Source organism: Erithacus rubecula (genome assembly GCF_903797595.1).
Source record: "Erithacus rubecula genome assembly, chromosome: Z".
In the NCBI taxonomy this organism is placed as follows: domain Eukaryota; kingdom Metazoa; phylum Chordata; class Aves; order Passeriformes; family Muscicapidae; genus Erithacus; species Erithacus rubecula.
In genome coordinates, this window is record NC_136661.1 from 1822113 (window position 1) to 1847556 (window position 25444).

Consider the following 25444-nt stretch of genomic DNA (forward strand, 5'->3'; position numbering starts at 1 on the left):
AGGTAAAGAGATTCTTTTGACTCCCTACTAGAATCATCTGCTGTTAAGATTGGGAGTCAAGGATTCATCTTCTCCATGGGGAATCTGCAACTTTTGAATTTTTTTTCCCCCTCTGACTCTGTCTAGAGCAAAGAAGAAAGGGAAGTGATAATTCCTTTGGAAAGCCACATTTCACAACCATCTGTTAGGTGATAATACATGTGTTCCCAGAGAATTAGCATGGTTGAATCCCATTGTGTGGAATGGCACAGATATAAGCTCAATGAAACCTTGCTATAAAAAGTGACAGTCCTTTGAAATGTAAGCAGTGTGATACTGTTTGTTCAGTTTATTTTAAGTGGAGTTTCTTTATGATAATTTAATGTCAGAATAACTTAGTATTACATAGAAATATATTTATTTATGAGAAAGTCCTTAGCCTTTGCAGAGAGGTGGTTTTGAAGGCCAGAGTAATTTTTAATATACTAGAAATGAGGCCCCACAGTTACAGAAGAGTGTGTGACATAGCTGTAATAAATCTGCAAGTTTTGAAGCAGAAAACAGAACACAAATGTTTACAAAATTAGAATAGGAGTGTAGATTGAAAATTGTCTTCTGTGTGTCAGTCCAAATTCAAGATACTGAAGAATCTGAACACTGGCATGACAAAAGCAAGTGTTCTATTCTGTCTTTCAAGAGTGGCTGATGAAGCTTTCAAAGTTAGAAGAGGGGTAGAATATGTGTGAACAGATTTGGGGTTAAGTTAGTATGTACATATAACTGAAATATTTATTATTTAGAAAGGTCGCAGGAATCATGATAACAGCCTGATGATGTGCCATGACCCATGTCAGTGCTTTTTTGTGAGAGCAGACAGCAGGCTATGCCTAAGTATTAGCATTGATAAAGCAAACCAGACCATTCAGGAGGATTTTGTGTTTAGTGGTCAGGACTAGAGACTTTCTCCCTTAAAGAGAGCTTAAAGAGTAGGGAACACTGGGAGTAGGTTAGAAGAAGATGGGTAAAGAGAGAGAGAAGGTCAGGGAATAAAGCATCTGAGGCACTCTCCTTATAACTAACTTTACTGCTATAGATCTGTATCTGTGATTTTCCCACAGCTGTAGGAAACCATTTGTTTCCATGACCTTTCTGCCATCTCTTTTCCTAGTCTCACCTAGAAAGTAGTGGAAAAATTACTTTTCTCAGTGTGTTGGAACAACTTAAAGAGTTTTCCATTGCTACTGTTCATCATCTGTCTCCTGGTAAGCACTTCAATACTGCAAGCTTGATGAATGTTGCATTTGTGTATTTGGTACTCTTGAGTTTCTTAAGCAAGAAGGCAGACTGACTGTTTGGCTATGACTGTCAACTGCCCAGATACAACCCTGCTAAAAAAACTGTTAACTTGTTATAGGACAGATGTCTTTGCTTCACCTGTACTGCCAGATCAGTATTACTTTAGATGGGATATGTTTTCTCTGCATTCCTGCAATTGGCCTTTTTGGCATCAGTGGTGGCACCTCTGAGGCAGCAGGAGAGCAGGGTGAGTGGCAGCCCTCCACTGGAGCATTAGCAGTTAACTAAGTCTGGATTCCAAAAAAAGTTTAGGAATCTCACAAACTGCTCTATGATGTATGTACTTAATTTAATTTCCTCTTATTTCCTCTTATTTAAGTTGAATTTGAGACTTTATTAGACAACAGACTGTTTTCTAAGGTCACAGATTAAAACTGGCAGTTGCAAAACAAGCCCAATAGAAGTATATTTCAGGTAAAATAATAAATCATTAGGTATGTGGAGGATTTGATTAGTGATTTGAGACAGACATAGCACTGCAACTATAAAAGAAAATGTTCTGATGTGTTAACGTTTTCTCACAAAAGCCTTAAAACTAGAAAAGTATATCTAAATAATCTTGCACCTGCAAATTAAGGGATTGAATAGAAATGCATAATTGTGGGGGAAAAGTTTTTTGCACTTTTATTTTTAAATAAAATGTCATTTCATTTTCATGTGCTTTGTGAATGTATATCCAAACTTGTGTACATAGCTCCCACAGCTTTGCCCTCAATGTACATAGTTCTGTTTTCAATGGAAAAAACAAATGTTTAGAGGCTAAGAGTTCATAGTGTATTAACTGAAAATAAAATTGTCTTAGTTCTCTTAGATGAATTAGAGGAACATTCTGTGCTATGTCTTTGTTTTCTATAAGCAAAAATAAAAACTGCAAGCCCATTGGATTTTAAATATTATATAAATGTCATACATAATCATAACAAATATGCAAAATTTTTTCAAACATTTGTATTGTATGGAAGCAATTACTGGCACCAATTGTGTATCACACACCCCTCAGATGGGCCAAGGCCAAAAAAAATGAAGGTCTCTAAACAAAATTACTTTGTGTAGGCGGGAAGAGAGTGAGTTTTAACTTTTATTGTGGAGCAACACAGAGTCATATTTTAATGAAAATCACATACTCTGTAACACAAATGAATACTAAAAAAATAAAAACCCAACAAAAAATATCCTCCATGTTGAGCTTCTATTACTTTTTCTTGGCTTTCTTGCATTCTCTGTCAAAAGACTTGCAAAGAAGATTCTAGAATTTACATAGTAGAAATGTTTAAGCTATGAAGGGTACAAATACAAATCTAGCAGGAAGTTACTTCTCCTTTTTTTTTTTTTTTTTTTTTTTTTTTTTTGCAGCCAGCTCTCTGGTTACCAAGATAGTATGTTGCATTTTTTCTCAGCGTGTTAATTTTACTTTCAGTAAACCAGCACTGCCTCTCATACTTCCATTTCGTACCTTTAAATTATTGTGATTGCTCTGCCAGGTCTACCAAGTCCTTTGTTCAGTGATGTGTTTGCAGTCGTGGGTGTTCAGGGCAGCCTTATGAGGAGTTCTGCTTTCTGCCATGAGTGGAGCTGTCTGTAACACATAGTTTGTTCACGTGGAATGGAAACAAGTACTCCATGTTGTCTACTTCAAATGGATGCTTATTTTCATTCAGAGAAATACATTCTCATGTGTTACTGGCTTTCACATTCCTTGCGTAGCTCCTTCCTCCAAACTCAGGCTCTTGCTGATCTTCGTGAGCTTCTAACACTTGCTGTTTCAGGAGCATTCATGGCCCTTGAGAAGCCAGGATGCCTTGTGAACAAAAATTATGCCCTCTTCTTCCATGTCAGCTGGTCTAATGAAGGACACAGCCTTTTCTGACAATTTTTCTTTTTCTGTCTTTTAAAAGAACAAGTCTGTCTCTCCTCATGTCTTGGCTTCTTAATTGTTGGCAGCTGTGCTACCTTACTGCACACAGAACAAAAGCCTCAGGAGTCAAACTCAGAACATTTTACCAGCGTCTTTGTAAAACTGCAACATCACTTCTCTGAGGAAATACTTTTTCAGAGTGTTTCCTGCTGTGACTTGTCATAGTAAAATACTGACAGTTGGGATTTCCCCCCAGAAGATGTAACTATGGTGTTCTTGCTTTCATGCACATGCTGTTGAGTCTGCCCCTTTGTTGTCATGTGTGATCATGTGTGTGGTACGTTCTGCATGGAGCAATGTACCAGGTGAATTCTGAATGAGGGACTTCATAGTGAAACTTCAGAGACGTTAGATTTTTCTTGCTAATATTTCCTGTGACAATGTAAATAATGTAATAAATCTGAATATGACACTCATGATTTGTTAAAATCAACAATTAGGAATTGACAAGCTAAGGTCATTGTATGCTTTGACCTGTAGGTTAGTAGAGCAGCATCTCTCAATGCTGCAGGCAGAGAACTTTTTCAAAGAAAATTCAGTAGCAGTGGTGTGTGTGTATCTGTGGAGACATAAATAAGCATTATGGTTAGAAAGTTTTGGATAAAGTAGTTTTGGGACTATGGATTATGCTTTTGCATACAAACTGAAAGCTGAAAGGAGATTAGAGAAGTACATGCATACTCCTGTTAGGGCATAAGATGCACAGAAGAGATTGGGATCAGATTATTTTACACTGATACATGCTATTTGTATGTGTATGGGCATTGGAAAAGTATCTGTGAATATAATGTCATATTGAAGACTAAACTTTTGTGATTTTTATGATCATCAGAATCCTTGTAAGCCTGTCATTTAGTTATCCATCTCAGATTATCATAAAGTCTATAGAGAAGTGTGGATAAAACAGAGTACAAACCTTTGTCCTGCCCCATCAAAATTCCTTCTGAGCTTCAGGGTGAATTCCAGATAATTAAAAAAAAAAAAAAAAAAAAAAAGGAAAACAGAAAAGGAAAAAAAAAAAAGGCACTCCCTTTTGGAAAAGATAAATTTTAACTCGTGTGTGTATCTCTTAACAGTCAGTGAAGCTCTGTGGGTGCCTATGCATACATACATATTTTGATATATGTACACACAGACAGATGGACTCAAACACATGGGTTGGGCAGATACTGGAGCAATGCCATTGAATTTTTTTTTTTAATTTGGTGTGAGAAACTATCTCTGCTTTCTGTAGGGTAAAATACTTATTGAAGTAATTATTAAATTATTCTTAAAGTAATATTTGTCACCTGCACAAGTAATTTTCATGCAAGTAAGTTTTTAGATGTAAATATTTTCTGTATCTGTGTTAGCTGAGCATAATTCTGACTCTATATACAGTTTAAAGACACATGCTCAGAAGTGACTTGTAAATTTGGTTTCCTGATTTAGGACCTGTCAAGCTCTTATTACTCTAACCATTCACTGCTACAACAGAAGTCAGCTGGAACGGCAAATCAGTACCTATGAGTGTTCAATTAGGCTCCCCAAAACTGAATCCCTATAGGAGAGATTGTGTTTTTCTCTATGAAGAGGTTGTATGATATGCTATTAAATTAGTCTGAGTTAAAAAACAAAAAATGTTTGTTTCTTAATCTGTTGGTAAAGGCACCTCACTGAAATATTTTTCTGTAGCTTCCATGCATACCCATAATGTTCAAGTGTGTTCTTACTGTCTACAAGCCATTTTAATTGCGTGCAGTTTCATGATCGTGTTATGGCAAGTGTGGTTGGATTTGGAGTTATAGTGTGGCTTTTCTTCCGTGCTCACATAAGAGGGAGTGCCTGTGGCAACTTTGTCTGTGAATGAAAAAGAAATCTGCTAGTTTTGCTTTGTATATGATTCATCAATTCTGGGTTTTTCTTCCCTTTTTTTTCTGAAGTAGTAGGGCAGTAGGGTAGTTAGATATACAGTAAGCATTGGGGTTCAATTAATTTTGTGTTAATAATACTATACATCATCTTATAAAACCTTAGTTCTTTTTCTACTCGTCCTTGGATTAAAATAAATCTGGCCCAGATTACAATTAACAATGAAGTAATTGTAATAGTATGTCTAAGAGTCAGCTAATTCAGATCTTAATGTTAATATCATGATTGTCTTTAATGCTCATAAAGATAGGAAGTGTATGTATTGTCGACAGACTTTGGCTTTGCAAAAATCTCCTTGTCTCCTCACGTGGGAAACTTCTAAAAATATTGACAGAAAACAGTTTCATTTATCTTTTCCTGAATAAATAGAATTTTGTGTCTGAGGTAAATTTTCCAACAACCATCACCACCTGTACTGAATTTTGTAAGTTCAGTTATTAAGGTGAATTACAGTGCTTAGTATATTATTTTGATAAGCTTTTGTTGCTTTTATTTTGTAATTCAGTCCTAAGCAGCCTTCCTCTAGCTGCAAGGTTGACTTCATTCAGCCAAAAAAAATGAGACAAGGAAAGGTAGAGACAACCTTCATAATTGAAAGTTTTATAAATAGATTTTATAAATGTATATTTTAAAAGCTTGACCAGATGATGCCTTTGACAAAGATTTAACAAACCAGGAGTGTGAAGTGTTCTGTGGGCTAACAGTTTTAATGGGTTTATCTTAGACAGTTTTTCAGTTGTGAAAGTGTCAGTTAATAATTTACCTATCCCAAGGCACATCACACTCTGAGCGAGGTACTCGGGGCCTGTCGTAGTGCCGCAGCTCATCCTGACTCCAGAAATGCGCCACTGGATGCGACATCAGCGCTGTGTCTGCACTTTGACAAATGAAGTCTTGTAAGAGCTAAATAAGGCATGGGAAGTGTTGGAAGAGCAAATAGCTCTTCAGCTGATTTCTGCAGTAATGGATTACTGTAAACGTCCATCTGCTGCACATCAGAGGGAACACAGGTTAAAATGAAAGGATTTGGGGCTTTTTGGTACCATGTTTTTGGTGTTTTTTTGTTGTTGGGCTGGTTTTCTTTCCCCTAAAAGGCCCCCAAACTTCCTTCCCCTCCCTCCCCGCCAAAACCCTACCAGATCCTCCCAAACAAAAAAAACCAACAAGCACTGCCCAAACCAACTTTCCACCCACTCCCCAAGAAATAAACTACCAAAACCCCCCCAAACAAACAAAAAACCCCAACAAAAGCAAAATCTAACCTAGAAAATGTTTCTAAAGTGCAGAGGAACAGTTAGCAATATTTGTGTGGTATTTGAAAAGTAAATTTTCTGCTTTGATGATATATTGCAAGAGCCAGAGTTTTCTACCAGAAATGTGAATGTTTAACATAAAAAAGCTCTGAAATATAGGACATTTACCATCACCCTTTACCATGCAATTCGTTCAGATGCAGTTGTTAACATGAAATTGCAATAGATTAGGCAATATTTATGTGAATTTTATTCCAACATTTACTCATTGAATTATCCTGTACTACCAGGATGGTAAGTTTTGTAATTTGTTTTCCTCTCTATGAAGAATGCTTCTCTGCAAATATTCACTTTTGCATGCATATTTTTTTATTAGACATTACACCATTCTAGAGATTTACAGTTATTTAATAGTGATTTATTGAAGTAACTTATCCTACCAGCTGTGGCACACTTTTACTGGAATTTGTAAATCAAATGTGTATTGAAATCCACTAGAAACATGCATTTCAGATTCTAATGGAATGTACTTCAAAATTGTTTTTAGAAATATGCATCTATATGAATGAACTGCAATTTTCAGTTTCTATTGTTGCATATAAATTTTCCTCCACCTGTGTTATTTACTTACCAGTCTTGGATGTTGTACATCCAACAGGATTAGTGAATCTTGATGCTGCTGTGTGGAGCAAACAGCAATAAAACTATAGAGTCATTGTCTTGGTCCTCTAAGGCAACAATATCAAGTCATGCACCTGACCTGCAGTGGTCAAATTGCATTAAAGATTAGGAAGAAAACCTGAGAGCAGTTTCAATGTACTTCTAATTGCTGTCTCTGTCTTATGATAGAAATTGTATGTCTTGAATTTAGTGAATCGTAAGAGACGCTGAGTGAATTTAGTATTTGAGGTGACAGAAGAATGAGTGTATTCTTGGGGTAGGGGTAAAGAAGGAAGAGAGCATCAATGAGTTTGCAATATTTTGTAGAACATTAACAATATTTTTACAAGAGTATTGTTTCATTTTCAGCTTAACTATAAACTCTACGTTTAGTTCATTTTAAAGCTCTGGTGAAGCATCATGCCAGTAACTCTCTTTTCAGTTTGTATTCTGATACCTGCTATTCTTGGGTCTTTGAAAATCTGTCCTGAACTCTGGGTGTGAAGCACTTTTTAAAATTCCAGCTCTATGTATCACTTTCCCAATAGTAAAAATCAGGATGAGATAATTCCTTTCTTCTATCTGTTGTCTCTTTTGATTATTCAGTCTATAAACCTTTCTAGACAGGAATTCTCCCTTCCTTTTGCTTGTACAGCACTCAGCACAGCTGGAGCAGGGAGATAGGATCAGTCTGGTTTTAAGTCTCTCAGACTTTGCTTTAATACATATAGGATATAGCTAACAGCAATGAAGCCATCTCTCAGTTCTTGTGTAAGTAACCCTGAGAGAAATTGTCTACAAGCGAAAATTCAAAATATCTCAGCTTCTTAGAGGATTTTATTTTTTGAGCTCAGTTCTGAGTTTAAAAAAAAAAAAAAAAAAAAAAAAAAAAAGGAGCATCTGCTGCTTCATACCTTGTGAGAATCAGCTGCTGTTCATTTGTATACAATTATAGGATTCCAACTTGCCAGATAAGCATGCTTTATTGCTTATCAAAGATCAGAAATAAACTTTGAATGAATTTGATAAAACATGTTAGGACACTGAAAGATTGCTTTTTATTTTTTTTGAAAATAAAATTGTCATGACAGGTTTCAAAAGAAAGAAAGGATCGGAAGTATAACATTTCTAAATGTGTCTCCAAAGATTTTAATTACTATCTCTGAAATCATGAATGCATTATAAAAAGACAATTTAAGTACAGCCACCAAAAAGTAATTCAGTATAAGAATAATGTTAGGCCACTGATTGAGGAACATTGAGGAAATTTATTCCCCTTTCCTTTGTAGGGATAGCTTCTGTAGTGTGATTGCAGGAGCATTCCCAGTAATATGGGAGCTGAGAGTTCAGGGTTAATTTCTTATATAATTTATTAAAAAAATTAATTAATTTTTTAAGAACTCTGCATTTTTTGACAGGGAAAAGCTGCAGTTTTTAAAAAAATGCTTTCTAGGTATTATTTTTGCATCAATTACTTTTATGCAGTTCTTCCTTTAAGTGAAGCCTTTATATGACAATATGTAGTCGTCCATGTGTTTACATTAATGCTTATCCTGTATTCCTTTTTAAAAATGACCTGAGAAACAAATAAACCTTCTTGTGGTCTGATTTAGCTTGGCTTAGTGGTTTTTATTTTTTCTCAAGTCTTGTATTAATCTTGCATGTGAGAAGGGAGTAAAAATACAGGAAAAGTTTTCATTGTTCAAATTTCTACATTGCTTTACTGTTTAAGTCTCTTTGATTTAAAAGTCACCAAGATTTTTCTACTTTGGAAGACTCAAGCCTAGAAGATCAGCTCTCTAGAGCAGAGACAAAAGGCATTGTTTTATTTTTAGGTCAGAATTTCTCCCTCCATCCAAATTTGCTCCTAACCAATAAACCTACCCTTGTGCTTCTAATAGGTGGTTACCCATTTTGTTGCTCAGTATTGCTTTTCTCAATGGAAACCAAAAGAGTGACAATAATTTTGGGAAAAGGAGCTCTGGCATCTAACTGCTGGCATTCTGAGGGAGCTTGGTAGCTATCATAGCTATCATTGATGCTTAGCCATTTCCTTTCCCTGTGTCTTCTTCATCCTTAGAAAATTAACATGACTTTGGATGAATATCAGCCCTGGGTGAACCTCCTTCACTTCGCATCAGCCAGCTCTGGGATAAATCTGTTGACATTAGTGTCTTTCCTTCACGTTTTCCAAGTAGCCATCTTATTTTGGGAACTTGCTGTGATTGAACCTTGCCTATGTTTCCAAGACGTACTTGCCATAACGTAAAAGAAGCTCTCTTGCAAAATTGGTGAGTTTTTGAAGGGACATTTATGTATCCCACAGGAATGTGTAAGCCCAATTTTCAGAATAAAAGTAGTAAGAGAAGTAATTTAATCTCAGGTCATAAAATGTTTATATCCAAAAGACGAAGCTTCTGTTTGGTCTACAGCACAAGTAAAAGGCTGAAACATCCACATCCCAGGGAAAAAATAGGATTAACAGGCACAGCCTTTTCTATAAAGACGCATTATCACACAATGGGAGATTTTACAAAAAATCAGACTGAAGTAACTTGGCATTACTGGTCTTTCTTTATCTGGTTTCAGAAATGTCTGAGGTTTGTCCTGCAGAAATGTCAGGTTGTCCTTACTAAAATATAGGTATTTTAGTAAGGAAAAGGATATCTTATTTCTTCTCTATTGTATATGTAATAAATTCACGAACACTGTTGAAGTGTGGCACAGAGTTTTGTTGCAAAGTGATGGTTAGAACTATCTTTGTGCCTTTTAGGCAGGCTAAACAGGAGTGTTCTACAAACAAGGGCTTAAGGAGCAATGCTACAGTCTGGAAAACACTGCATTCCCCCTTTCTCCCATCCTTTAACAATCTGCCCCAAACCTCACCCCTCAAATACTTCCAAACCAGATAAACTTGTAGATTCTTCTTTGGTGCTACCCCTGTAAGTCTAGCACTGTTAAGATTCCTGTGGGTCAGTTTGTCCCAAGCAGGCCATACAAGAAAGCCAAGGTGGGAATTGTCCATCATAATCTTCCTTTAGAGCATATTTTCCCCTTTTCCCCACACACTCCTATTCTCTCTTCAGTTGTTTGAATGGTGAAAACCTGAAAGCTTCAATTTCAGGTCTAGTTCCTAAAGAAAACCAGTGTGGTTTATTTGTGGGCTGGGAATAGAGATTTGAATTGGCATAGACTTGTGGGTGCTTTGGGGCTGGAGCACACAGAGCTGTGGGTTCCAGATTCTTGCTATCCAGTAGTAATGTGGCTTGTCTGTGAAACCATGGCATCCACAGTACTATACAAAGGTCCACGCCTGTGGTGGTTTGGGAACTACTCCCAGCAACCAAAATTTCAGTTTTTAAAGTTAGTTAGAGCAAATTGACAGACATCCAGTTCAGAATAGGTAATGTGAAATTCTACTCACATGTTCCATTTTAAGAGAGATTCAGACACAACTACTACAGGTGGAAATTTCAGACTCTTGATATAGAGTGTTTTGTTGTTTTGCAGGTGAACCAAGGAAGAAACAAGTTTATTTGCCCCATAATGTCTTAAAATTATAGGAACTCAACCTCCTACACTGCTGGCATAACCAGTATGCAAATGTTGTAGGAATATACTTACAGTGTTTATATGCAATTAATGTCTCTTCATCTGCTATGGTAGGAACACAGAGAACATATTTTCTAGGAGATGGAAAAGAAAAGTATATTTGCTGATTTTCTTCCAAATGTGCTGAACTTTTTCAGATATATTTTCCTTTAAGAATTGCGTGGTTTCCACAATATTTAAAAAGTGAGTCAACATGTGGTTTTTTTCTGAAAGTATGAATGAATTACTAAAATTAGGAATATTTTTTCATTCTATGATGAAGCCACTTCTTAAGAAATTCACATAGACTACTGTTTTTATATTAAATTTACCAGAATAGGAAGTATTTCTAGATCACTTTTTATTGTAAATTCTGTCCCTGCAATTGTGTGATTTAATAAGGGAATGGTTTTGTGTAGTATCTTTCACACAAACTTTATCTCCAAAACACTGTGCAGAGTTAATAAAGTTAAAAGTTTTTTCCCTTTTTACTAGAATTTAAGAGACCCAGACATGAGAACAGAGACATATTGTTTCCAGATGAAGGCTGAAAATAGATGGAGAATGAGGGAGAGAAATGCAGTATGGTGGTTCCAGATGGCAGGCATTGCACAGGAGAAGGTTCTTGCAGCCATGTTGGCCAGAGTGTAAAAAAGGACAAAAAACCAGTCTGATGCCAAGCAGAGGAAGCTGAAATATACAGTAATGAAAGTAATAGTGTAGAAAACATGTAAAATATTTTTAAAGCAATGAAGTTGTGGGTTTTTTTGTTTTTGTTTTTATTTCAACTGTGTGAAATATTTCTTTGTGTTCAATAAGAATATTTCAGGTGAAAAGATAGTGTAAAAACTGAGTTTTATAGATGTTCTGTACTCATTGGATAAGCAGAGTTTTTTGTTTGTCTGGTTGGTTTTGGTATATGTTCAAACAAAATAGTAGCATGTAAGTATTTAAAAGTTTATTGAGTCTTATTGCACTTCTGAGTATCTTATAAATTATTTAATTGTCTGATGGATATGTGGCTACCTAACTATAGGGCATGAAATATGCTCTGTTCCTCTAATACACTAGAGGAGAGACCTGTTTATAAAGTATTTAGTATTGGTTTTATAATGCACTGTTGTCAACAGGAGACCACGGAGCTCAAAGATCAATCTCATTTTGGCCCACAGTATTAATGCTGCTTTATGAAACTCTGTGACAGGTCACTTAGACAACAGCTCTTAATGAAAGGACGTTGTGCCAGTGTGTGGTTGTGTGACTGTCTGTTAGTGAGGCATACTTCAGTCGCTGCCAAGGCTGCAGATGAATCTCTTTGTCCAAGTCCCTGAGGTGACTTTGTGGCTGCTGCTACTGCTGGCCAGGTGATGGAGCTCATCATTTCCCCAGTTCTCCAGAGAGAAGTGAGACAGAGAATGCTGAGTTCTTGCTAATGCAGCTTTTCCTAATTGTCCAGAGAGATAGTAGGACACTGGGCAGTTCAGGGAATTCTGTGTACTGTGAATGAGTCAGTAATTAGAGAAAAATAGCTGCTCTTAATTCATTCTTGCATTTGTGCATGCAGTGTCTTTTCAGCTATCTAGTATTCAGCTGTTCTATACTCTACCAATCCACCCCCACTCCTTTTTTTAGGGTAATTTTAATTATTTAATTATAACAGACTTTTTTTTAGGCACCATGGAATTGTTACTAGGAAGTGGCACAATGGATTATACTGTGGAGTAATTAGATCATAAACTTAGCCTACACTTAAGCTCTTTAGGCTGTTGTGGGATCCAAAGACCTGGCTTGTTATAGATACAGTTTACTAAAAGGATGAGAATAATGAAATTAGCTACCAAACCATAAATTGCTTTGTAAAGGTCTTGCACCAAGATAACATCCAAATTCCACAATTTTAGGATATTTTTTCAGAAAATAAACTTTCAGAGTTTATTTATATAAAAAGAATAAACCTTGCTTAACCCAGATAATCAATAGCTGAAGGATGCTTTAACATAGAAGTATATCTGGATAATAATATAGTGATAATCTGTGGATGTAAACCTGTGAGAGTGTGAGGTTTTTCAGACTGAAGTGTTTTAATTGTTTTTCTCAATTACTTATATAAATGAGGATGATGTGTTGGTTGTTTAACCGTTGCTGTGAGCTTGCTAATATTCCTGTTGAATCTTGAACTTAGGTTCCAGCAAATACAACTGGTTTTGAACTATTTTATTTTAAAGGTGAAACACAATTATTTTTGTATTATACATCTTCCTATATTGTATGACGTGTTAGATGTCCTCTGTCTGCTTAATTCCTAGTAAATCAAAACAGAATGTCTAAATCCCTATTATTTCAGTGATGGACTATATAGACCCTTCATTAAATGCACAGCTTAAATCCAAGTCTTTTGCATCTGTATGTACTTTGAACTAGATTCTCATACCTGAACAGTGTTATCTATTACCATTTGCTGTAACAATTAAGTAATAAATACATGGTTTCTTGTCAGACAAAAGACACTGACAAAAACACTGATGTGACATGAACAATGGTTGTGAAACTGCCATATGTGCACAACAAGCTGCCCTGCTTACCTGCCTGCAAATGAAGGAATGTGCACCAAATTTTTGATGGTCATGTAAAATTCTTCTGAGAAAGGCATGGACTTTTTCGTTTAGTGTTTTATCCACATATATGTAGTGATTATTACTAGTTAAAAGTCACACTTATGTGGAGAATACCTTTTAAACAGCAACTGACCCCTTACTAGATTTAAAAGAGTACACTCAACAAACAGCTGTAACTTGGCATTACATTTGTTTTTATCAAATTACTTGTTTTCCTAACCTTCTGCATCCTCCATTTCACCTGTGTTTTTCATTTATTTATGTGTAGCTACTGGAATTGTGATTCTTCAGTTCCCTCCGCTTCACTGTACTCCTGTTGTTGAGCAGGCAAATTAATATATTTGACACATCTCCCTTACAAAGTAGAGAAACATATGTGTGATCTCCCTGTGAAAAGGAGTTGCTGGTGGCCTGAACCACCAGAATTGTCTTGTTTAATTAAAAAAACAAACCAAACAAACCCAGAAACAAAATGAAACTAAACACCTCACAACCAAAGAAAAACAAGAAATCAAAGTCTATTACTAATCACCTAAAGACAAGAGCTTTCCTCTATTTTTTTAAAATACCTCCATGTTTATGTTCTTCTCCCTCAAGCCAGCAAGTGGACACAAATATCATGTTACATACTGAAGGACAACATATATAGATTTAATAATTTTCTCTATGGCCTTACTTTTCACTTTTATTTGTTTCTGTAACTTGTTAAAATGTAGCATCCTTGTGACAGAAATCAGGATAGTCTCTGTTTGATGTTTTATCTGCTGATAACGGGTCACAGTTTTCACATTAACTTTGCTAGTGCCATGTGCCAGCAGTCTCCATGAGGGTTCTGTGGTATGGAATGCTGATACATGGTTTGGCATAGACATGACTAGGATCAGTTGCACTGTGACAGCTTGCTAGGAACTACAGCTCATAACGGAAAGACTCACTATCAAAAGTTGTCTTTGAGGATAAACTTCCTTCACATCACTTACTAAAGAAAAGGCTCAATAACCAATTAGAGTAAATAGGATTTGAAAATATGATTTTTAATTAAAGTGAAAATTCTGTTGAGTTATGCCGTGTTGAGTTTTAACATGCTTCAATTAACCCTGAAAATTCTTTCTAACAAAAAACCAAAGAAACATCAAAAAAACCCCCAAAACAACCAAAGCCAAAGTGAAAGAAATAGAAAATATTGTAGACACTTCCAAATCTGTGTGAATTAGGCATGAACAGCAAAGTGAAAAAGAGATTCATAAATGCAAAATATTTTAGATAAGAAAGAGAAGGATTCAGCAAGGACATTTGGAACACAGGGCAGGGGACTAAGAAGTATTCAGTCTCATTGTTTCATGATGACATAATCAGTCCAATGCATTTTGGTTAAAAGTCAGAAGGTGCTTATTAAAACTTACAGATAAATGTTTTACAAAGAAAGGATGACAGGTTTCGGAGAGACTACAGTGCTGCCAATATTTTTCCTTTAGAATATGGAAATTTGGGTGGACAATTTGTTCAGAGGAAGTTTTCTTTATTGCCCCCCCGCCTTTTTCTTTCTGCATTTTAGACATCTGTTAACATTTCTTAGAGTCTAACAGATGTTGCAGAGTGAGTCCCTTATATAAGTCTTAGGGAGAAGGAGTTGATAAAGAATGACATTACCACGGGTGATTCCTCCTCTTTGCATATGAACATCAAGATGGCTTTGCATAATTTTCAAGTATGAGGTTATACTCCTGAAAGGACACAATTCACAACTTCATTATTATCCATGGATAAAGTATTTAATGTGATCATTACAGTCTCTGTTTACACATTATTGTAAGGAGAGGAATTCTTTCATATTTGGTCAAATATATGCTTTTTGGAGGCAGTGTGGAATACTCAGCTCCAGAATGTCTTTAAAATGACTCAACTATATAAGCTTAGTTGTTTCAGCACAAGCAAGGGCTGATTGTCATGCGATGTAGAGGACCATTTTCATTATTTTGGAAAGAACAGGGACAGTTTTGTCCTGACGAGTTATTAGATGAATAGGAGAATATGTCACATGAAAAACCACTGATCTTTAACCCAGCTATCTACTTAACCAAGCCTAGAAATGAATAGTGAATGTGGGAAGAGCAAAGACCAGTTTGCTGTCATTACAAATTAGAGAAACTGTTAATATCTGCAGCCAAATGAACTCTAGGAGTTACAGGTACTAGCCAGTAAACTGGTTGAGGGCAGAGGGACTTAGGAGAGGAGTTCAGTAACTGCATATGTATGTATATTATGTATGTATATCTATTGTTAATATTGAAGATTGGAGCATATGTATAAAAAGACAAAGTTTTTTGAATCTTCTCCCAGTAACTTTGATGAATCCTGTGAATTAACATCAAATATAAGGAACTCTCTTTTAGAATAATCAATTGCTCTTTAAATAGGATTATAAATACTAAATTAAGAGAAATAATAAATCTATGCTCACTGTTTTATCTTTTTTTTTCCCCAGGAGTCGTCTCAGGGACACTGCTGCATGTACAGTTAATATAAACATTTATACTGAACTCCTAGATGTTTGAAAAACAAATACTGTAAAGATCAGTAACATTTTAAAATGATCAGTTATGGGAATTAATGCTTACAGAAAAACACCATTCTTTCTTGCCCTGCGAGTAGAATCACATTGTCTCCCTACAGTCTTGTTAGCTCATACTAACTGAAATGCAAATTCTTTCCAACTAATTGGACCTCGTTGAACGTACATGTACAGTACATAGTTATATGCATGTAGATTTTTTTACTGAATTCCTCTGTAATTATTTTCTTGATTAATATCTAAAGCAGAGACGTGGAACAAAAATCTCTTTAAAGAGTTTACATATTATTGAACATTAAGGAGATAGTAACTGTTGCATGTTTTAACAGCTTAATTAATAATACAGAATAATTGGAACAAAAAGAATAAGATATTTTTTCAATGTTTAATCATTTTGAACTATTTGCATTAACCCTTTGACTGAACTAATTAACACTTAAACTGTCAGAGTAGTGGAATTCAGAAAAAAAGTAGGATACATTTACATTATAGACCATATTCTGCTGGCTAGATTTTCTTCTTGGCATCACCTGGATTTTCTGTAATCACCTTTCCTATCCTTTCTTGCCTTATGGTGCATTTCTGTATCAGTAGTTTTCAGAGGAGAGATGAAATCAACAAATTATATTTTTAAAAGATTCAGAAAGTCATGCAGAAATGTAATTGTCTTTGAAAGTAAGTAATAAGTATTATTGAAAATTAAAAGCATCGCATACAATTCAGAAAACACGTAACATTTTCAAAAAAACACAAGCAGACAACTGCAACTGCACTCTGTTTAAAGTTCCATTAGAACCTGGATTCTGTAGGCACCTCTTCTATTCAGCATCTGGATATTCCCAGGAGGTGAAAATGTAAAATAATTTCACAGATCCTTTTATCTGTCAGCACAAATGCCATTGGATAGCAGTAAAATACTTGCAGAACGTACTCCTGATTAAAAATCTATTGAACATGATTTTTTTTTAATGCTTTTAAAAGGATTTGTTTTAAATACCTTTAGACCCGTTACCTTGACTATAGTGTTTCAGATTCTCATATGAGCTAGCCAAAAAGGAGAGAAAGTACTCCATTTGTGCCAGACCAGTATACTGAAGTTGTGGGGTTTGCTTTTTTTATTTTTGTTTGTTTGTTTGGTTTTGTCCTTACAACCCTCCCCGCTTCCTCCCCCTTCCTCCCCCCTAATTCCCAACCCCATTGCAGTACAGGTACATGAGGTTTAAACTGCTGCTTGAGGAGGCTGGATTCTGTTGTAATTTTCCTGCTTGGTTACTTTTATCTCCTTATTGACTGCTACTTTTCATATCCCTGTTTGAAATTCAGTATTTCTTGTCTTGGCTTTTCTGTGCTGGCATTATTGCGCCAAGCAAGATACAGTAGAGACACTGTAAATTTAAGGATGATCTGAGCTGGACTGGGACTGACAGACTATATTTTGTTTCTTCTCTGTCATGTTAGCAGGGTAAGGGGGAATACATCTTTTTGAAAATGTTCTGAAGTTGGGATGTAGAAGTCACACATTTGACAATTAAATGACAGTCCTCCTTTGATACAGTGATTTGAGCTAAGATTTCTTGTAAGGTTGCAGCATTCTGGCCAAGATTTCTGCTTGGGAAGACCAGATTTGGATGTATTAGCTAGTCAGCCTAATAACCCTGTACAGACTGTATTGATTTTCTAGGAGAGAGTTTATGAACTAAATAAACTTGGAGTTGGTGTCTTAATAAACTGCTTCTCTCAGTCTGTCACATTTCGTTACTTAGCTCTGTAGTTTAGGGGGAAAAAAAGGCTAATTCTCTTACAGATTGTTCACAGCAGGGTCTCCAAATTAGCCCTTTGTTTTGTAATGCCACCTTGCTTGGGCTGGCTTTGAGCACATTTCTCAGTTTTACCCTAATGAGTTGCAACACTGATAATGTGGCTGATGATCTTTCATTGATTTCACTATCACTTGCTTGTCTGGTAATTGATCCGTTGCTGAGCCTCTAGTTAATTATATCGGCTTTGACATGGCCCCGTCCACTGGGAATTTCAAGTCTTGCAAAATAACAGTTTTAATAAAAGAGTCTATTACTGCAGGTGCTTGCTGCTGCACGCCAGTTGATTTTGTGTGTGTTTGTGTGCACGCGCGTGCATGCGTGTGTGCATAGATGTGTGTGGGGGGATGGTTTTTTTATTCTCTGGGAGAGGAGAGGACTGCCGGACAGGAAAAAGAAGGGGGGGGCTGGGTAAGAGATGAAGACTGTGAGCGAGAGCACACAAGAGATGCAGAACGGAGAGGAGGAAGCTTGCTATTGACAGTGTCCTTAAGCCTCCCACAAATAACAGCCATTAGTGGGAAGGTCAGGAGCTGAGCATGCAGCTTGACTGAGGCACTGAGTGCCACTTCAGAAATGAAGAGGCTGGCAAATTTTAGAGGGAGTTTGAGGGGCTAATAGCTAGCTGTAATGGTAAAGCCACTGTTGGTACAATTGACTCCTAAGTGTCATTTTCCCCTCCCCAGTAGAGAATATTTTTATTGACCACAAGTGGACTTAATATATTTTAAAGCAACAGTTCTTGGGGTTCTTCCTTGTTTCTTCTTGGATATTGAATTTGCTGCTTCTGAGACTTTTTTTTTTACTTAATGGTGCTGAACTGAAGGAAAGTTTAACAGAAAAGCTTTCAAGAGATGTAGGGTCTAGAGGGGAAGGCACATTTGTGTCAACATAGTGTACATCTTCTCATCTTTTCTCATTGCACACTAATGACACAGAGCTGCCACTGAAGCTCTCTTCTGTTTCTTTTGTTGTTTCAGAGAGTGAGGTTTATTGTTATTCCTGAGTTAAGAAAAAAGCAGTGAGTGGTACATTTGTCCTCCTAAATTTGTAGATTTTATTAGAAGATGAATGTTCCTTATGCTGGAAAGGATACCTTTTTTTTTTTTTTTTTTTTTTTTAAACTCTGGCCATTTTTTATGAGATTGCATGAATTTTGTTTTATTTATGAAGTTTTTTTTGCAGTTATGATTTTTTTCTGTATGTAAAGGATGAAATGGTAAGAGAATTTTTCAGATAAGATTAATTTTTAAAGCCTTTATAATTAAGAGCAGTATTGCAATAGTATTGTTTAACTTGATGTATAGTACTGTACCTTAAGTACAGGAGATCTTAAAGAAAAATCATTGTTTCTTTTGCATTACTTTTTAGCTGTGTGGGACCAGATTCTTTTCTGCTGTGGTTAATTTCTTTGTTCTTTACGGTTTGAAAGGTGTATTGTATCTGCTTCAACCAGCTTTTTTTTGAAAAAAAAAAAAAACAACCAAAAACTACTTTTGATCTTTTGGGGGAGGGAAAAGAAGGACTAGCTTTGTCATTTTTTCCATCCTTTCTTGCTCTCGATGCTGCTTAAGACTCTTAGCAGTGGGCAAGAAGAGAGAGGGGTGTGAGAGACGAAATGTGCATGTGACTTTCTAGTTTTATTTCAAAAGAAGTTGGATCATGTCTTTTTTCCTCTCTTTGGTAAGAGTTTCTTTTGGGATAGTAACTGACTTCTGCAATTCTTTTCTGACTAATATTTAGAAAATAGCCAGGCCAACTTTTATGTTTTACTTCTAAGTTAATATTGTCTGTATTTAATTGCATGCTTCCTTGCTTTTTATTTTTTTTCTTTTTTCTTTTTTTTTTTTTTTAAAGATTTGCTAATCCTGTGCAGTAGGCAAGTGTCAGATATAACATGCTGTACTTGACAGCATTGTTGAGAAAAAACAGAAGGACAGGGAAAGGGCCACAGCCTTTTTTTTCCTGCCAATTCACGCTAATCATTGTGCTACTTAGAGAGAATGTGCGTGTGTGTGTATCTGTGTATCTGTAGACTGAAGGGTTAGTGCAGGATGTCATTTGGTGCCTGACAGTGGAGCAGTGCAGTTGACTCTTTGCTCTGCTATCCAATGACATCCAGTGGCTGAGAGTTTGAAGCTGATGGTTGGGTCTCCTTAGTGCTGCATGCACACCTGACAGGCAGCTGTTAAACTGAGCAAAGGCGAGCTTGGGGAGTCACAATCTATGCATAAATGATAGGGGTCTCTCTGCTGAAGGTGCGAAAGAAGCTCTGACCCTCTCCCCTGAATCCCCCCTTCCCAAATGAAATGCACAGTGCAGCTAGCTTCTTAACTACACTACACTCCTGCTACTGGCTGCCAAGAGGCTCAAAAAATCCACCTTCACTTTTCAGTCAGAAGAGGCAGAAGTGGATGTGAGAGACAGACACACACAGAAACACAGAGAGCGAAAGAGGGCAAGAGACTTGACTTTAAGAGACTCCTGCACTGACAACTCCATGCAGTTCGGAACAAGAACGGCAGCGACCGACTCTGGTTTCATGGGGACATGGCAGAACACTGACACTAACCTCTTATTCAGAATGTCCCAACAGGTATGTTGCTTTCGTTTATTTTAAAACATGGAATTTTTGTGCTTTTTTCCCCCCCTCCTTTTTCTCCTTCTTTCCATATTTCATTTTTGTTTCATTCATCACTACATAGTTAGCCTCTGAACTGTCATAACTATGTCATTGGAATGTGCATGGTTACTTCATTTCTTCCCTAAGGGCTCCTTTTTAAAAGAACAAAAAAAAATATTAAAGCCTTAAGTAAAAGCAGAGCATTTGTTTTAAAGTTTCCAAATGGAGCTTTGCTCCTAGTAAGATTGTTTTTCTTTCTTTCTTTGCTTTTGTTTTGTTCCAGCCTTTTCCCCTTTCCTATCCCCCCGTCCCATAAATAAAAGTATCTGCTATCCCAGGAAAACTCCTTTTTCTTCCTGAGTGCATAAGCCCCCAAAATCAAACTGATACTAAATTTAGGGGGCCCCTCAGAGCGGCATAATTGAGTTCATGTGGCAGAGCACAGTTTTATTCAGAGGGAAGGAGCCGTCCTGCTGGAGCTGCTGCCAGCGCGGGGCTGAGGGTCGTTAGAGGAGACAGTTTCAGTGCTCGGGTCTCTCCTCTCCGCTCCCTCTCTCGCTCCCCCTCTCTCTGCGGAGCGGAGCCTTGGCGTCCTCCCCAGAGCTGCTCCTTCACCGGGGGCCGCGTTTAAGGCAGCTTGGTATGCCGGTTCTGACGGGAAAGCGAAAATGTTACTGCAAGGCCAGTTATAGCTGATAATTAATCACAGGAGCCAGTGTCTCTGTACCATGCACTTGGTGATACGCACCTTGTGTGTTACAGTAAATTTTGCACAATTGCTCGGCTCTTCTGAGTGAAGGAAAAGGGAAAAGAAAAAATAAAAACGAGGAAAAAAAGGGAGAGAAAAAAAAAACCCAAGAAAAAAAAAGAGAGGGACAAACTTTCAGCTTGGATGGGGCTCAATCAGGGGAGGCAAGTTCAACCTGGAGGTTTTTAGCAGGTTGACTCCCTACCAGGAGATGTTTTGCACTTCTGAAAACTAGTTTCCAATTGTGGTCTGACACTGATGGATGATAATTGAAATATTGTGTTAGCCAGAAGAGGAGTTAGTAAATTTATGTAGTGATATTTGACTTTCTTTTAATGTTGGACATAAAATTGAATTAATTCATTTACCTGAGAGGTGTTGTACTGTATGAAAAAAGAGGAAAAGTAAATAGGTTTTTGTAGTTTAAAGGAACAAAGAATGCCTGAATACTGACCATAAAACAATATTTTAATTTTAAGAAAACTTTAAAGCCAAAAAAACCCACCAAGACAGATGGTTATTAACCGAAAGCGGTTGTCTGTGGGTGACCATTTAAGCAGTATAGCTCAGGACAGGATGAAGGCATTTGAATAAGGAATATTTTGATATATCCTGTAGAGGGACCCTGATTACTGCTGATACAGTATGCTGGTATAGAATGTAATCAACGTAAGGCAAATCTCCCATTCTCGAAAGTAGAAAAGTTCATTTCCTGGTGGAGATGCACATTTCAAAAACAACGCTTGGCACTGGGAAGTGTGAATTGCTACCTCACTGCTTAAAACATTATCAGCTCTATGCCTGTCTGTGGTACATAACATGTTTGGTTACACTGATATTAGACAATGGCATGAAGAGCAGTTATTCTAATTACTTGCTGTATTCTTTTAGCAAGAAGTCAGATTAAATTCTAGGCTGGAGGAAAGGTTCTTTACATTTCAGCCACAAAAGAGTTAACATAACTAGATCCAGATAACAATCAATTGATAAATGATGATTGAACCACATAGATAGTGCTAGATTGCCTGTTTAGTATTAGATCTTTTTCAACAGATTTAGACTGTGTGGTCTCTGAAACACCAAAAATTGTTCAACATTGACAAAGAAAGGAAACAAAACGAAATAGAAGAGCATCAGAATGTGTAAGGGGTTCAAATAATTTGAGACAACTAGCTTTTTAAACCAAACCAAACATGTATGCACTCAAGATAGGCTATTTGGTTGCTATTTTTCTTTTAAAATAATATTTTAAATACACTAATTCTTGAATATTAACTGGATGTTTTACATTATTGAACGTGAATGCCGACATTGTACCCTGCATAGAAAGCGAGAAGTAATGTATTAAATGACTAAATGTGTGGTGGATGCTGCATCAGTGTGAATTGACATACATACACAGTAGCACTGAAAAGGTGGTAACATCGAACAGATTTATTTCTTAAAAGTCTGCTCTTGACACTTTTGTGTACTTGTTAATCTCCTTGTCATATTTTGTTTGTTTATTTATCATGTGCTAAACATATCCAGTGCAAATATGCTTTCATCATGCTTTTAAGAGGAGGGTAAGTTATTTTGCTAAATGCATTTCTCTCCTCTTTAAGGATAACGTTTTGTCTTATATTTCTGATTTGTTGGGCTGCTATAACTTGCTCGCTTGCACATACAGAGTACAAGTGCAGCTGCAAATTTGTGTCTAAGTGCCAGTGTTTCTTTGTGAATCATTAAAATTTTGAATATTGTTTTCTGTTATCTGTTTTCATTCATTTGCTACTTAATTATTTTCAATCCATCTTCTGGAAATGTAAGTATTTTTACAACTTTTCCTATGCTTTAAGAAAAATTGTTTTCATGAGTAAAAATAACATGAAGTTATGAAATGTGCATAAGTTGCAAGCAAAGTTTGGCATGGTTTGAAAGAACTGTTTAGTGAAACTTTCCCAGCTATACACAGTAATGGTAGAGACATTTCTCTTTCAAATTTCTTAGTGTAATGCTGCTTTTCCATGTATTTTTATAAACAAATGAACTCTGAGCCCCATCAATTTTCCTTGGAACTTTAACTTATTCACAAGCAGGTTTTTAGTGGAAAAATTGAAGCATAGCAAGAAGATTTATTTAGAACAAAACAAAACCTTTAGATCCCTCCCTCCTCTTACCTCTCAATTCTCACTGCACTGCAATTTGCATAATATAGGAGTGAATAACTTTCCCCAGAATAAAGAGAAAATCAACCTAATTGCGATACGTGTTTTAGAAAAATTAGGATTGATTGTACAAGTTAGGGTTATGAATAGCAAGTATGATGGTTCTTGTTTTTGGGCTATTTTGTTTCACAAATGGGAGCACAAAAAATGGTGTCTCCACATTCCAGAGCAAATTTAGATTTTGGTGGGGTGAGAGGGGAAGAGGAATACTATCCTAAATTACCTGTGAGAAGTTTATGACATGGCCACTTGACTGCATTGTTTTGCCTGTGTACCTTTTGTCCATGTAAAAGTCTGTGATTTGCTTGAAAGGGGTCATCCCTTCTGTATACAGAAGAATGTCTGATAACCTCAAAGGGCATAAATCTTAACTTTTAAAAAGAAGTGCTTCTTTGGGTCACTTTGATCAGTGACAGGTCGAGAATGAGCAGAAACCCTTGGCTTCTTTTCCATACTCATCTGGTTAGGTCCAGGGCACGCACTGCCCATTTTAGTTCTGGCAAGGAGTTGTTAACAGCAGAAAAAAAGGTCTGGGTTTGATTGATTTAAAAAAAAAAAAAAAAAAAAAAAAAAAAAAAAAAAAAAAAAAAAAAAAGCTGGCTTTTGTGATTGTCTGCTTTCATAAATGTTTTGTGCATTTGTCAGAATAAGAAATGCCAATTTTCTTCATCCAGTTACCTTAAGGGCTGTAATGTTCTAAAATACTTAAAAGTCATTTCAGAAATGAGACTGTAAGAGAAAGGGCTGTAACCCACAGTGACACAAAATGCCAGAGCCATCCACCTTTTTTTTGAGAAAGAAGTATGTTTAATCCATTTCAGATAAAAAGGTAATAGCCTTTCCAGAAGCTATTTTCAACATGAGAGTGAAAAAGCAGTATACAGAATTATAAATGGATCTGTGCATCATTATATAGTAATTTAGGATTCACTCAATGATGTAACAAAATTAACAACATAATTTCATTGTGTAACTGTATCTTATTAAAGAACAACTGTCTGACATTCTCTTACAGTTGCTTTATTTAACTTCATGCAAATATTATTAGTAGTGACATTTCTCTATTGTACATTAGATTCTCTCATTAGCATGATGTGTTAGTTATCACCAGAGAAATCACTTCTAGATAGGTGAGGAGAAGCCAAGAAAACGAAAAATTAAATCAATGATGTATATTAATATAGACGCATCTGTTCACAAGAGATATGGTACAATAAATTCAACTTTTTTCCCTTGCATAAATGCATGCTTTTTCCAATGAAAACTAAATAATGCTTTTAACATGTGGAGTATGTGTTTATATTTCTAGAAGTATTAAATTGCATACAACATGCACTGCCTGTTTTGAGCTGTATTTGTATTCTTGCATCTTATAGTTCCTAGCATTGATGTAGACATAGGCACACAAACTGTGTATTGAACCTGTATTTAAAAATAGGAGAGTAGTGTAATTCTAATGGATTGAAGGTGAAAGCTTTTTAAATGTTTCTGTGTTGCTGGTCATAGAGGTTGTATGCAATTTTAACATTTGTTAAGTAATTAACTGTTTTACTGTAGCATATAACTATGTATGTGAAAAGAATTCAAACTTAATTTGACAACAGGCTGTAGTACCATACATTGATTTACTATGAACATTTTGAGAGGAAGATTGGCATTGGTAAAATGCATTTCATATTTTAAAGTAATTAAAAACCACCTTTGTAAGTAAACGTCAGCAAATATAATCATCTTATAATTATATATATATATTTATCACAACATTTTAAAGATGAGCAGAGCCCTGGTGGGGTTTTCTCTCTTTTTTTTGGCTGTTCATTATTAAGTTTGTGTGCTAATATGAATTTAGGAGCTTTATTGGTTACATTGTCTTATTTCCAACACTTGCTTGAATTTTGTTGGGTATTTTGGTAAAATATGGTTTAAATCTGTACTTGTTCTTTTATCAAATCGAAAATATTTGCCTCAAGAATTTTTTTGCTGCTTGCAATGTACCTCAGAATAGAAGCATTGGGAAATATTGTACCTGGAAAAAATGCAGGATGTTTTGTGAGGCATATACAACTATAAATACAAGTACATGCAATGATAGTTACATGGCTATGTGCATGACGCATGATTAAAAGTAAAAAATCCATTACGATAGTTTGTCTGACTTTGTTCAATATTTAAAGGAGGAATAAAATACAGCATATTG

The 25444-nt window shown here is 36.1% G+C and overlaps 1 protein-coding gene across 13 annotated transcripts in view; it reads left to right on the forward strand.

The window, feature by feature from the left end:
- Window positions 1–25444, forward strand: part of BNC2 (basonuclin zinc finger protein 2) — a 330274-nt gene that overhangs the window by 74419 nt on the left and 230411 nt on the right. For 11 of the 13 annotated variants that reach the window (XM_079330760.1, XM_079330757.1, XM_079330759.1 and 8 more), the window contains one exon: window positions 20065–20265. In XM_079330760.1, coding sequence (XP_079186886.1) covers window positions 20170–20265 — 96 coding nt within the window. In that variant the 5' untranslated portion in view covers window positions 20065–20169. Of the gene's footprint in view, window positions 1–15777; window positions 15797–19316; window positions 19353–20064; window positions 20266–25444 lie in introns of those variants that run through there. The other 2 variants (XM_079330763.1, XM_079330756.1) reach the window with 2 other exon arrangements.